Here is a 13,458-nt window from a genome sequence, read left to right as displayed (position 1 = left end):
CAGTAAGCCTGTGTGTGCTTTTGCCCTCTTGCCCTTTCCAAGAAACTCTAAACAGCGTTTCAAAGGATTTTAAAAAGGATAGCAGTAAATAGCTTGTTAGAACATACTAGCAGAAGAGCCCATTGTAAGTAACACAAAAAGCTGCAATTATTTAAGAGTGTTCCATGGCCCAAGTTACTTTACCATAGGGCTTCACTCAATGCTTTAATCTTCTGAAAGGGCTGGTGAGTGTTGTAAGAGACCTTATCTGAAATAAAGGTTAAACGAAATACAGTTCTATTATTGCATACTTGTCGCTCAAGATCCTGAATTCTTTTAGCGTCTGCTGCTCTGTCTCGCAAACGTTTCTTCTGTTGCACACACTCATCTCCAGCTTCAGCTCTGAGCTTCTCAACCTATCCAATTTATGAGAAAATAAATTGAAATATGTATTCAGAGACATTGTCCTGTAGTACAAAAGTAAGCATTTCAAACACACACATAATATAATATAATGGAAGTATTCTGCAACTTAACAATCGGTAACAGCAATTTCTGTACTAACTGATTCTTCAGGTTCTTAAACTAAGTTACAGTTTCTTCAAGCCACTTAAGATCAAAGGAGTTGAAGCTAGCTATGGAAATCAAGACTAGAACCTTCAGCTCTCTGAAGGGACATTCTTATCTTCAGACCAGTAAATCTGCTTCTTTCTCCATACTTCCAGGATGCAGGCTTGGTTAATAAGCTATAACATAAAGTATCACAGTGCATTACGTGAATTCAGGGCAAGTTAAGGAAATGAGTTTGTGATTTGCAAGGCTATGCTCTGTGATGAGATACAGAAACAGCCACAAAGCAATGTTATGTTGTGCCTACATGAATTCTGACTCTCAGGATCAGGGTAAGGAACTGCACAGCTAATGCTGCTTCACTCTCATAAGGTCTGGCCATGAAGACTCAAAGCTTTAATCTAAAATTGAATTTCCTACCTTTATCAGCCACTATGATCACTGTACAGGGATATTACACCTTGTACAGTTGGAAGTATTCCTATCTTGATTTTTCTCTCATATTGGCAGTGTTAGCATAAGTAATGCTTTTATGGCAGCATAGTTTGACTAATTCGATTGTTTCTATGAAGTCAAAGTTCTTCATTGTTTTTAAACACCAGACCATCCTGAAGAAAATGCAAATAAAAATATTGTCTTTCACAGCAATGATATATTGATCAAAGTGTGATATGGTGGTGTTTCAGGGATCTCCTTCCCTGGCTGCACCTTCAGAAGTACCTCCCTTCATCTGTGATGTCTCTAATAAAACATCATGAAAAAATTCCAAGATTAATTATATTTTATCACTGGTAAAATTCTTTATTTCTGTGAATCTTAATTCAAATCTACTGAAAAGCAGGCAATGCAAACCTCTCAGCTATTCAAGATTCATGTATTAGTTTGGTGTGCTTTATATTTTGAATGTTTTGACTTCTTCTTCCCTACTAGAGCAACCAGAGAATTTTTCTAAGCCAGAATTTAGAACTGGTACTTAAGAGAAAAAATAAGTTTTGCTTATGCTGCTGTGGAGTAAAAAGGAGGAAAAAAGAATGACATCAGGGATGTTCCAAGTTGTTCATGTAACAATGGACTTCCTTCTCTTAGTCAAGAAATTTGCAGGTTTTAAGGAAACACATTAATTCCGTTTCCAGAAGCATCATCAAGATGTCCAACAGAACCAAACTCAGGTTTTAAGCATTCTGCGTTTGCAACTCTCACTGCATATGCAGTAATATAAATTTTTGCATATAAAGATTCCACATTTGATTTAAAGGTTATAACGAGGTTACATGTTTTTTCTTGAAAAAAAAAGGATTATTATGGACAGAATTGCATTATACTCATCACTAAAAAAGAAATAATTTGAAGTTCCAAGTTCTTAGATAAAGCTCAATATTATCACCTCTAGTTTTAGTTTCTCAATTTCTTCTCTTGCATCTTTAAGACGGGCTGCATCTTTATCCAGAAGATCTTGATTTTCTGCATACCACTGAAGTCGTCTTTTTAAATTAGTAATTTCCTGTTTGTATGATTCTTCCATAACTTTAAATTCATAAGACTTCTCACCTACAAGAATAAACCATCCTTAGTACTGTTTTATTAATTATGTACTGAAGAAGTAATTAGTCAATACTACCCTTCTCAGCACATTTCATACATTTACTCTTTTGACAACCCTGTTGCTGCAGTAAAGTTTTAAAACCAGACCCCAATTAGGATTTTATATGCAACAACATTTGAAAATACCACTTTTTTTCTCATACATAGCAGTACTCAATGGTTCACAGTTTACCACGGAAAGTATTTAAAACAGAATGTCAGGGGTGATCTATTCTTGATCACATTCTGGTAAACAAATGTTCAGTAACAACATGGATGACAATATAGAATATATGCTTAGATATGTATTGCCATACTCCTCCCATTTTGGGTTCAAGTGTTTTGAGGAGTCATGGAGGTAAATATAACAGCTCTTAGCACTTGTGGTGCCTGATACTGGAAGTTAGAGTCCGGTTTCTGGCCCCCTCTCATTAAGAAAGCTAAAGGCAAACTGGAAAGAGTTCTGATAAGAATGTTGGAAAAAAGTCACAAGGTGTAAGTTATAGGTTAAAAATGGACAAGATCTAGGAGACTAAGATGCAACTTAGTAAATCTTCTCTTGTGAACAGAGTTGTCATATAAATGGAATCATCTGTTTCCCATGCCCAGTGGAAGATGGGCAAGAAATCAAACTTAACAGGCAACAACAAAGAGTTTGGCTGGATACAAGAAAAGGCTTTCCAATAGTGTCAAAGGCACTGTAGCATGTCCTTCACTGTGTGCTTTTATAAGTTTAGAGAAGCTTTAGAAATGGTCTAGATGCATTTGACTAAGTAATATTTTAATAAGAAACAAGTTTTCGTTACATATTTATTTAGTGTAGCACAGACTAGGCAAAATTATTCAACAAAATGAAGGTGCTTTACCTGATGTGGATGCAATCTGGACTTTTGCTAAATCCCTCTCCTTCTTTGCTTGTCCCAAGTCTACCTCAAGAGCCTGTTTATCTTGTTTGAGACGTCTTACCTCTTCTTGTAATTTAGTTTCTTCCTTCTGAGTTTTAAAGAAAATTGCAATACAACTATATACACACTGTCATACAAAAAAACAGAACATGCTTTTTCACCACAAGATGATTCAATCACAACAGCTGCATCAGACCACAGCAGCAATGAGGTTTCCTAGTTTTGGTATTATTCTCAGGCCTTGCTCAGCAGAGCATGGTAAAACTTAAGCTAAACATAATTTTTTTTTTTTTTTTTAGTAAGTCTTACATAACTGTCTTAGAAGTAGAAAACATTTGCTTTTTGAGACAGTCATAAAGACAATGGCTTTACTTATTTCTAAGACTTAAGACTCTAGCTTAAATGGACAGATGTATTGTCCAACAGTTCATCTTGCTACATTCTATTTCTCACCATTTTCTGCATGCACTCTCTTCTGTTTGTTTATGTGTGACTTCAAGACTAAGTAGGACAAGAGGTCTCAGCGCCAGCCTCTGGAGATGGAGGCCCTTGGTCCCAGCGATCCATAGGTACAGGAGGCAGCAACTGAGGGGGGAGGCTGTGATTATGGATCCAGCCAGTAAATAGACCAAGTGTATAGAGCCAGCAATGGCCAACATGTGCACGTTACTGCTCGGGAACTCCTATCCTGATCTGCTGAACAGGATCAGTCCGTCTGTGCTCCTCCTTTTTCCAAGAGCACTGTCTGTATTTCTGTGGTGTGAGCGAATGCACTGTTCTCTCTATTCTCCGTGTGCCTGACCATGCCAGTGTTGTCCGTGTGTTTCTCTCCATCTTTGGACCTTGTGTTCAACCTTGTTATAGGCTGGATGTATGGACAGTGAAGTGTAGCAGTAGCACCTATGAGACTGGAACCAGGGGAGCCCCTGGAGTCTTAAGAGCTCAAAGTCAGCTCTAACAGACCAGAAAAGCCTCCACTGGCCCTGAAACTCACTGGATCCAGATCCTCTTATCACCTACCTAACCAGTTGCCGGTTGATTTTTTTTAAAAAAAAACACACACACAAAAATGGAAGCAGCAGCTTTTAATTTCCAGTCTAACTATCAGAGGAAGTATGCACCAGAACAGTCCCCCCACTTGCAGTAAGCGGAGCAACATAAGTTCCTGAAAACCTTTAATTTCAACATGAAGCTTACTAAACATCCTCCCTCAAAACCACAAGCATCTGTAGGACTACAAAAAAAGTTAAATGGACGAATAACAAAAGATTCTTTTCACTCTGACGTTCTCTTCTAGAGCTTAAATGGTACAGAACAGGGATAAACAATCTTTTGGATTTGTCTTCTGCCAGAAAGCTAGAGAGGACATCACTACTTTCTGCCAGCTCTCACAAGATATTTCAGAACTGCCAGTAAACATGGCAACACTGCACTTCTTTCAGTGGATCTCTGTCTTAGGGGATTACATCTGGAAGTTCATTTGATGAGACATTTGTGAGACAGAAGCAAATAATTAGCGCTGTAGAAGAGTAGCATGCTCCACTACTTCATTTACGTTATTAGTCTACGATATGGATGGTTATGCATTTTTTGTAAGAACACATGAAAAACAGTCTTGCTGTATACCTACCTGTGCTGCTCGAAGCTCTGAAATCAGTTCTGTGAAACTCTGATTTCTGGCTGGTTCAGAATCCTGCATGATTCGTGACTGGATATTAGTCTTCTCTATCTTTTCTCTAAATAGCAACAGCAAAAACAGTCATCCAGTGTGGTGAATTGGCATACTACCAGTGGCGTACTAAAACACAAACTCCCCCCAAAATGGTACCACAAAGTCAATCTGCGCAGGCTCAAAACAAAGAAAGAAGCAGCTATGCAGTACATCTTTATACCACAAAATTTCACCTGTAAGGTGAAGTGTTCTCTCACGTTGCACAAACTCGTTTGTTGGGACTACGCAAGGGAGGGAAACAAAACCTATTCTGCATCAGTGGCACTCATCTGCGGGCCTCTCCCAAGCACAGATTTGTAAATTAGGGTACACGCAATTGCTAGGTTTTTCTCCTCGTCACTAGCACAGGATGCAAATCTGAGAAGACCCACAGTGCAGTGGATCTAATGGTTCCTCCACTGCCTAGATCTCTTGTGGCCCCTGATCTACTGTGTATCTTACAACAGTATCACAACATTTTGACACATGAGCAGAGCCATAATATCAGAACAAGTGTAATATATGTATTACACATTCTGATACAAATATTTGAATTTTAGCATTGAAATAGTCCCCAGATGGAAGGCTCCAGTCTTCCTACAGGTTTGCAGAATCAGCAACAAGACCAACAATTAAGTGCTCATCATCAACATAAATCAACTCACAAAAGAAAAAACAAAACCACAAACCCCAGGAACACTGGAAAACATGCACTTGACAGACTCTGCAGTGACTCTTCATAAATAAAAATAATAACCACAGCTGAAAACTCCAGAGATTTTAGGTCTGATATTTGAATAAGCCTACCTTAGGACTATTAATTCAGACATTAAACGCTGATTCTCCTTAAACATTCGTTCTTCATTATTTTTGTTTTGGATTTGTAGCTCTTTCATTTGTTTGTATAACCTCTCATTTTCCTAAGACGAGACAGACAAAGTAAAGGAATGTTCATAAATTACTGTTATACCCAGTTCAAAAACAATTGTCTAAGGCTTGCATATTTGCTTTCTGAAATACTGAAAGCAAACACGAAATGATTTATTCCCAAATTTCTAAAATGGACACCTGACTTTCATTATCTTTATGCTAAAGCACTATACAGTGGCCTCTACAATGTTGTCCAGACATCTGCTCACTCTGGAGAACCTAGGCCAGTTCCTCTGCAAAACTATCCCAACTACATTCTAAAAGCACATACATGGATGGGTGCCAATAGGTCAGAGCTCAGCCTACCCATGCTTCAGTCCTGTGGACACAAACCATCACCGATTCGGGATGCTCACAGCCATACTGGCAAGAAATTGCGCCTACACCAGGAAATGCTGCTGAGCACTAGCTGGAAGTTCATTAAACTAACCTATTTGGTTTTACAGCTGCAGGTATTCAAAAGGATCATTAAGCTTGCATCATCTATTTCTACACTTTACTAAGTAACAAAATCAGACACACTAACAAGATTTCCTTCAAATCAGCTGCTCGTATTCTGTGGAAAAACATCTTAAAACCAGAACCCTCCAGGTTTCTAATATTGTTTCAAAATACTAGATTTTTACTGCATTTGGGGCAAAAAGGTTGTGGTTCTTTATTGGCCTTGAAGTATTTTCCCAGTTCTCAACCTACCAGTCAGCATATTTTTACAATGTAGAATACTTACATGGAACTGTAGAAAAACTTAGCCCAAACCAGATGTGTGAAATACTTTTTAAACGTGCAATACATATGTCCCCTTCACACCTAAATTTCATCCATGTTTTAGATAGCAAGATAACTGTATTCAACAGAAAAGTAGCAGCCATTAAATAATTTTGTGTCTGGAATTGGCCAGAACACAGCTCGATATGCTGTGTGGTATACCTGTTGATAACCTTGAATAAGGACCTCTTGATCTTCAATTTCTTTTTGTATTTGTGTCAGTTTGTCTTCGGTGACTGGAATTGCTGTATGACAGGCCCATCTCTTTTCTTTAGTCAGCTCTTCCATACTACTTAACTTTCAGAAAGAAAAAGACACACAATTAATAAGACAGTTCTGTTAGTAATGTGGAATTCTCTACAAGACTACACATTATATTATACATACGTCAATACATATTAAAGCAGACCAATGGCCAATCTTATGACTGGAGTTTTACAGAAGCATTAAAACAGGAACAAAGTATAAAAAGTTTGGGAAAAGTTAAAATTTTTACCCTCCCTCTTTAATTCTTATGTGTCTAGACAGAAGGGTATAGTGGAACAACCCAGGGCATGTGCCATAGAGACAAAACACAACACTGAAAAATGCATTAAAAAAATAAACAATATCTCAACATATAGTACTTATCTGGAATCTGTTAATCTCTTACTCTTTTTTTTTTTTTTCACAGAAGAGCAAGCGAAACCTTTGCAAAAAGCCTGCTCCACAACTTTCAAAATAGCAAACTAAAGGAACTCAAGATAACATAGTTTATCTCTGTAGAAAAAAAAAAAGACCACGTCTTACGGGCAACAATTGTAACAGTGGGTATGCATTTACCAACTAGCAGTGTGTGTGTGTAAATCCGCATTTTCAGCTTGTTAACAATTCAGGGGAGGTTTAGATTGGATACTAGGAAAAATTTCTTCACTGAAAGAATGGTCAGGCATTGGAACAGGCTGCCCAGGGAGGTGGTGGAGTCACCATCCCTGGAAATGTTTAAAAAACGTGTGGATACGGGCACTTCAGGACATGGCTTAGTAGGCATGGTGGTGTTGGGTTGACGGTTGGACTTAATGATCTTAGAGGTCTCTTCCAACCTTAATGATTCTATGATTATATAAAATAACATTAATTTCATTTTCCGAAGCAGTATTTCTCCTGCTCTATAGTAGTGAGATGCAAGATGATAAACTACCTTACTCTGAAGAACGTAGTTTTCCTGACCCAACCGAGAAAGCTCTTTTTCATGCTGTGTTTTCAATTCTGCTATCTCTGTCTCTATTTCTTTCTCTTTTTGTGAAACCGTGCTGGTTAACTGTTGTATCAAATCACGAGCTGCATTCAGATCCTCCTCTGCAACTTGTAACCGTTTTAGCAAATACAGTTCTCTATCACAGCTTTTGATAGGAGAAAATGAGAAATCCTAGCGAAGAGAAAAATTCAGGGAAACATTACACTGAGCTGATTGTTTACCAAAAATTCTTCTCATCAGTTTTACTCAAGTGGTTTGTCTAGCTCTTGGCAACAACATAAGGCACTTGGAGAGAAAAAAAACCCCAAACATTGTAACAGTAAAACACCCTGCATTGACTTTAATGAGCTCCTTTCTCATTTCTGAAATATGTGTGGGGAAAAACAAACAAAAAACAATCAAGAAACACCTCTCATAGGAGAGCCACTACACAGCTACCAGAATTATTCTGTTATGCATCTTACTTCTTTGAAAAGCAGTAATGATTTAGGTATTCAATGAATCATTTTTATACAGTTTATAAGGAAGAAGGAAAATCCATCATGGTACTGCAAATTCAGTCATCTTGGAGAAGTCAGTTAAATACTGTTTTAGTATTTAGCAAATAGAAAAAATACCCCAAATAGTAGTACTGTTTAACATTCATAACCGAATAGTTTCACTTTAAAAGTCTTATTTTCCCATTTTCTACCAACAATAATTTTTAGAAATTAATGAGCATTCCAACTTCAACTATATAGAACCACCCAAGTAACAGAATTGTCCAAGCAACTGCAAAGCAGTATGATTATACTTGCATATTTTAAAAGCAAGAACTAGTGTTTGACTAAAGGAAAGTCTTCATTCAATATTTCAGCATTTTCCCATCTTGTGATAATTATGAACAGACTTGAAAAAATAGGCTTGCAAACCAAGTTGTACATACTATAATTAGGAGCATCACTGATTATTACTTACATGCTGATATTGCTCGCAATGATCCACAGCCTGGTGTTCAAGATTATTAACAACTGATTGGCCAGACACAACTCTGTTAACATTCCCCTTCAAAGTTGGTTCATTAGTTGCAGATCTTATTACTCTAGTAGCAAATAAGGCTTCTTCATTTAGGCAGAAAGTAAAATAGAAGAAAATTAAATTCAGAATTTAATGTCCTTTCAAAAAAATCCATTTATGTGAACCACCCCCTAAGCATACAAATTAAATATTCTACTATCTGGATTTTGAATTAAATACAGAAACTTGAGAGCAATGAGACATTATGGGAAACGTTGTAGTCATCAATTCCTTACTTAAAAAAAAAAACCAGCAAGGTAAGACAAAACCCAAGGGAACAACTGAAACAAGTAGCTGGCTAAGAAATCCTTCATGTAACAAGGTTAACAAGGTTAGTTCTCTGCTCAAGAAGTGGTCAGTTATCCAAGTATACAGAAATACAACATATTTCAAGCTACGGTGAAGAACACAGCAATTTTCAAAATGGACGCAGGAGCGCAGACAACATACTAAGACAGGCAACATTTATTTGTTGCATCAAATAGCAGCTTGACTGCAAATGAAAAATCGGGGAAGTTCCCCCCAGAGAGGAGGACTACTCACATCTTAATTCTTCTGAACTACAGACAGTAACTGCATCTATTGCCTATAGCAATTTAAGCTAAGAGCTCCTGCTTAGGAATGTTATACCCGAAAACAAACAGGCAATGATGGTTTTCCGAATTTAGTACGTTTTGTATTTCTCACACTGCCCCCTCACAGAGGCGCTCCCTTAGCGCTGATGATTAGGGGATTGTATGATTCCTTGCCATTCTCTTCCTAGCTACAGAGGTCCCCACAGGATGCATTGCGGTGAGATTAACTTCTGAAGCTATGGAGAATGGTTATAGCTAGAAAGGGAAGAACATGTTTGAATAAGGCTAGTGGCCTCGTTTTCTCGGGACTTGTCATTCACTTCCATCACCTCCACCTGGCTGTACACTGTCCTCTTCGTTTGACAGCTGCCACTGAAGCTCTAAGATGGGCAGCATAATCCTAAACTGCTCCTCCCAACACTACATGCAGGGTTTTTAAAAGCATTACATGCACTAAAACCTGCAGGGTTATTTTCCTGTGCCTCAGAGAAAGCGAACACCATCTGCAAAGAGGCTAAGCTGAATTGTCTCATGAAACTCTTCAGGCTTCACCCAAAAATAAGAGAGTTCCATCCTTTATTTGAAATGCAGCTGTCACAGGACTGCAACATTGGTATTCTCCTTTCCTTAGTGTTACAACAACAGACATGAACAGAAAATAGCACTTTCTTTTTAGTGTTTCCTTTGTATTCTAGGAAAGCAAAGGTAAAAAGAAGCAGCTTAGAATAGAAATTAGGCATCACACACAGAAGTTAGCGTGTTAGCAAATATTTGCATTTACTGTAATGAAAAATGTAATTTGTAGATACTTATTTTTGAACAACAGCCTCAAACATACTGGCAGTGTATGCGAGTGCAAATGAAACAAGACTGCAGTACAAAGCTTTATTTAAAAGTCTCTCTTCCAACAACTTCATGCTGGCACAAACAAAATTCAACTGCGTTTGGTTTCAGATTTCTTGAACATTTTTTTGGTTGGTTAAGTTTTTTTATTTGTTTGTTAATAAAAGGTGAAGCATGAAGAGGAAAGCTCTCTGGCTCTTTAAACTCAGACTTCTCACAACAGAATTACCTTTAGATCTTGCTCTATCTGCAGGACTTTTGGCTTTCACACTAGTCTTTTTGAAAGCTTCTTTTGGTGCTTTCCTTTCATTAGCTGGAGAAAACTGTTTTGAGAGTGAAGTGGATTTCCCATACCCAGAACTTCTAACCATCCCATGAGGACCATATGAAGATTTCTTTTTATGTAAAGGTGCTGGACTTCTGATATTCTTGTACAACGCTTGTTTAGTTGCCATTGATTCTGATCTTTCATTCTTCAAGAAGCAAGACTGAAGAGCCTGTGAGACAGACATTTGTTTAAAACAAGTTTTAGGCCTTAGTGTGATGTGAAGGTAGCTTTCACTACTAAAACAACATAAAAAAACAAGATTCAAGCAGCTGGTGACAGGACTAGGCTGCTGGTCAGTATGCTTGTCTGACTAAGCCCTACACTGATGATTGCAGTCTCTCCTACATTCTTATTGAACTGCATTTCTAACAGTCCTCTCTGTAGGTATGCTCTCTGTTCTGAGCCTGCGTATGTTCACACATGTCTCCACAACAGGAATATGTGCTCAGACTCCTGCTAGCTTAAGCTTGGGACATGGAACCGCAGCAGCCTTGCAGACGTTAGGCTAGGCCAGAAAGAATCCTGCTGGTCCCAAAGCCCACTGGATTTGGCTACCTCTAACGATAGCAATGGTAACATGAGGGTTTCAAGAAAACAGCAACAGTCTCGATTTCTAAACACCAAAGCATAACCAAATGACAGGTAGTCTAATAATATATACAACTTAAATGTATTTCTATATAATAAAAATGATATTACTTACCTCTTTAGTTTTGCTGCCTTGTGAAAGCAGAGAGTCTTGTACTATCCTTTCTCTTAGTACCTCAGGCTGTATTTCACTGGTCTGAATTTCTTTCTCAGTCACCCTCTGAAAGTTATCATTCATAGCTGGCTGCAGAAAGATGGTCTCTTCTCCAAGAAGTTTTTCCAAAAAGTTTGTATTCGAAACCACACTGTTCTGGTGCTCTTTAAAGGCCAAGTGACTGGCAAGCTCATTCGCTATGCTGCCTGCCTGTACTCCAGGTCTACAAGAGAAAGGAATAAAGACTTTTGCCCTTTGCTTTTCTATCACTTTGGAAAAAGTGGGCCATTTTTCCTTTAGGTACCAGCTGTGAAGACTGCTTGAATTTGAAAGAGCCACCAGTCTCCTTTAAAGAACAACCTTGCAGATTCAGTTATAAAGGCAAAAAAGACTAGGCTAAAGGTTCACTCCCACGCTGTGGAACAAGAACGATTTCCCAGCAGTGACCGTTTTTGAGGAGGTACCAAACTGGGCTACAAGACGAACACCTGCAAGCATGCAATTAATGCTAATGGTAATTTCTGCTGGGTGTCTCTACACAATAAGGTCCCAAAACTCATTTGATAAGCATAACCTGTTTCTGACAGTTCCAGGGCCTGTGCTTCCAGCTCTAGCCACAAGAGCTGGGCCAAATCAGCAGCAGACATGGAGCACAGGTTAGCAGGACTCACAAGTGTAAGCAGAATAAGAGGATTTTATCTTTCCAAAGATTGTGGAGGTTGGAGAGCCAGGATAGGATGTGGGCTGCAATCCATGTATGGGAGCTGAAATCCATGTATGGGGGAGGGGGAAGATGAGCAGAAGGCTGGGAAAGCAGAGATCCTAGCTGTGGTAGCTGCGAGAGTGAGCAACACTCCTCCAAATGATTTGGCAAACATTGTTGCTTATCATTCAAACAAAGTTTGGGAATCCCTGGTCTAAAAAAGTTAACCCTGTATATTCATGCTACAATTTACTGCAAATGCCGTAATACCAGCGCATAACATAACAAAATTTCAGTATTTAATTAGGGAAAAAGACTGATGAGTTATTTTGTAAGCTGTTTTTCACAAATAGTTTATGGACTTCAGTTATCACAATTCTTCACGCATTCTGAAATAAATACCTTTCATGCTCCAAATCAAAACCTCTGGTATTACACGAATGTCCTTTAATAGGTTTCATCAATTCTTCCACAGTAGGTAAATCTAATTAGTGCAAAGCAATAAAACATTAAAAAAAACTTAGAAAAAATGTTTCTAAAAAGCACAACATTTAAAAATTTTTCATAAATGGACTATTCAAGATATTACTGGTTCACTCATTTTTACATGCTTGTACAATCAATGTATGCATGCCTTTGAGGTATTTACCTGATTCAGTGGTTGACATGGTTTTTGCACAGATGTCATTCTTTTGTGAAACACCTTGCACTAACCATTCCGAGACTGCCATTGCAGAATCACACAGTTTTTGCTCATCAGTGTCTCCCAAAGACTGATCAATGTGATGATACGCTTGGTGTAATGCTTCAATGTCACTGGTGGTTTGTCTGTAGAGAGCACCTGTGAAAAATGCAGGCTCATAAAGAGACACTACAGAAAAAATTAATAACCCCCCTGCCTTTTTACTATAAACAGTTGTCAAGTTAATTAGTACAGTCTCATCTACAGTTTGCATGCCTCCCTCACGACATTTTCTCAGTACTAAAACTAACAGTATATGTCATATAACTATTTTAATGGATACCATCAGAGCCATTGTCTAGACATGTGGCATACACTCTTGTACAAAGTTTGGTAAGATAAAAAATATTTTATAATTGTGTTCAATGCTGTCAAATAAGAATTTCAGCTATAATGAATAACGAAAGGAGATGGAATTTAAATCAAACTGCAAAGTCAAAAGCGACTTCAAAATAACAAAGTGTAAAAAGGTGTCTTTTCAGCAGAAACACGAATTTTTCCACAAAATATTTCCTCCTCCTTTCAAGATTTTTACTAAAACTCAAGAGCTTCATGTTCACTGACAACCTAAGAACAAATCAAGACATCAGAGCCACCTGTTCTGAAGTATGATTTTGGGGTTTGTTGGATTTTTTTTTTCTTTTAAGCAATACTTACCTTCTTCATTCATTTCAATTCCACTGGCTTCTTGAGGCAGATAATGTTCACCTAAAGCTACATCTGATGTTTCAGCGGCCTTTTGAAGTTCTGTAGTTGAATCTTGTGAATCAAGTAATACAACTAAAACCAAG

The 13,458-nt window shown here is 38.0% G+C and overlaps 1 protein-coding gene across 5 annotated transcripts in view; it reads right to left on the bottom strand.

Moving 5' to 3' along the window:
- Nucleotides 1–13,458, bottom strand: part of CEP162 (centrosomal protein 162) — a 55,038-nt gene that overhangs the window by 12,742 nt on the left and 28,838 nt on the right. For all 5 annotated transcript variants that reach the window (XM_075414424.1, XM_075414425.1, XM_075414423.1 and 2 more), the window contains 13 exons: nt 13,325–13,447; nt 12,575–12,766; nt 12,328–12,409; nt 11,184–11,445; nt 10,382–10,649; nt 8,636–8,778; nt 7,622–7,849; nt 6,604–6,738; nt 5,554–5,666; nt 4,666–4,771; nt 2,997–3,123; nt 1,934–2,097; nt 291–395 (listed from right to left, as the gene is read on the bottom strand). In XM_075414424.1, the coding sequence (XP_075270539.1) occupies nt 291–395; nt 1,934–2,097; nt 2,997–3,123; nt 4,666–4,771; nt 5,554–5,666; nt 6,604–6,738; nt 7,622–7,849; nt 8,636–8,778; nt 10,382–10,649; nt 11,184–11,445; nt 12,328–12,409; nt 12,575–12,766; nt 13,325–13,447 (2,048 nt within the window). The remainder of the gene's footprint in view (nt 1–290; nt 396–1,933; nt 2,098–2,996; nt 3,124–4,665; nt 4,772–5,553; nt 5,667–6,603; nt 6,739–7,621; nt 7,850–8,635; nt 8,779–10,381; nt 10,650–11,183; nt 11,446–12,327; nt 12,410–12,574; nt 12,767–13,324; nt 13,448–13,458) is intronic.

Source organism: Opisthocomus hoazin, chromosome 2, assembly GCF_030867145.1.
Source record: "Opisthocomus hoazin isolate bOpiHoa1 chromosome 2, bOpiHoa1.hap1, whole genome shotgun sequence".
Lineage (NCBI taxonomy): Eukaryota > Metazoa > Chordata > Aves > Opisthocomiformes > Opisthocomidae > Opisthocomus > Opisthocomus hoazin.
The sequence above is the reverse complement of the archived record's forward strand: the minus strand, read 5'-3'. Positions and strand labels throughout refer to the sequence as shown.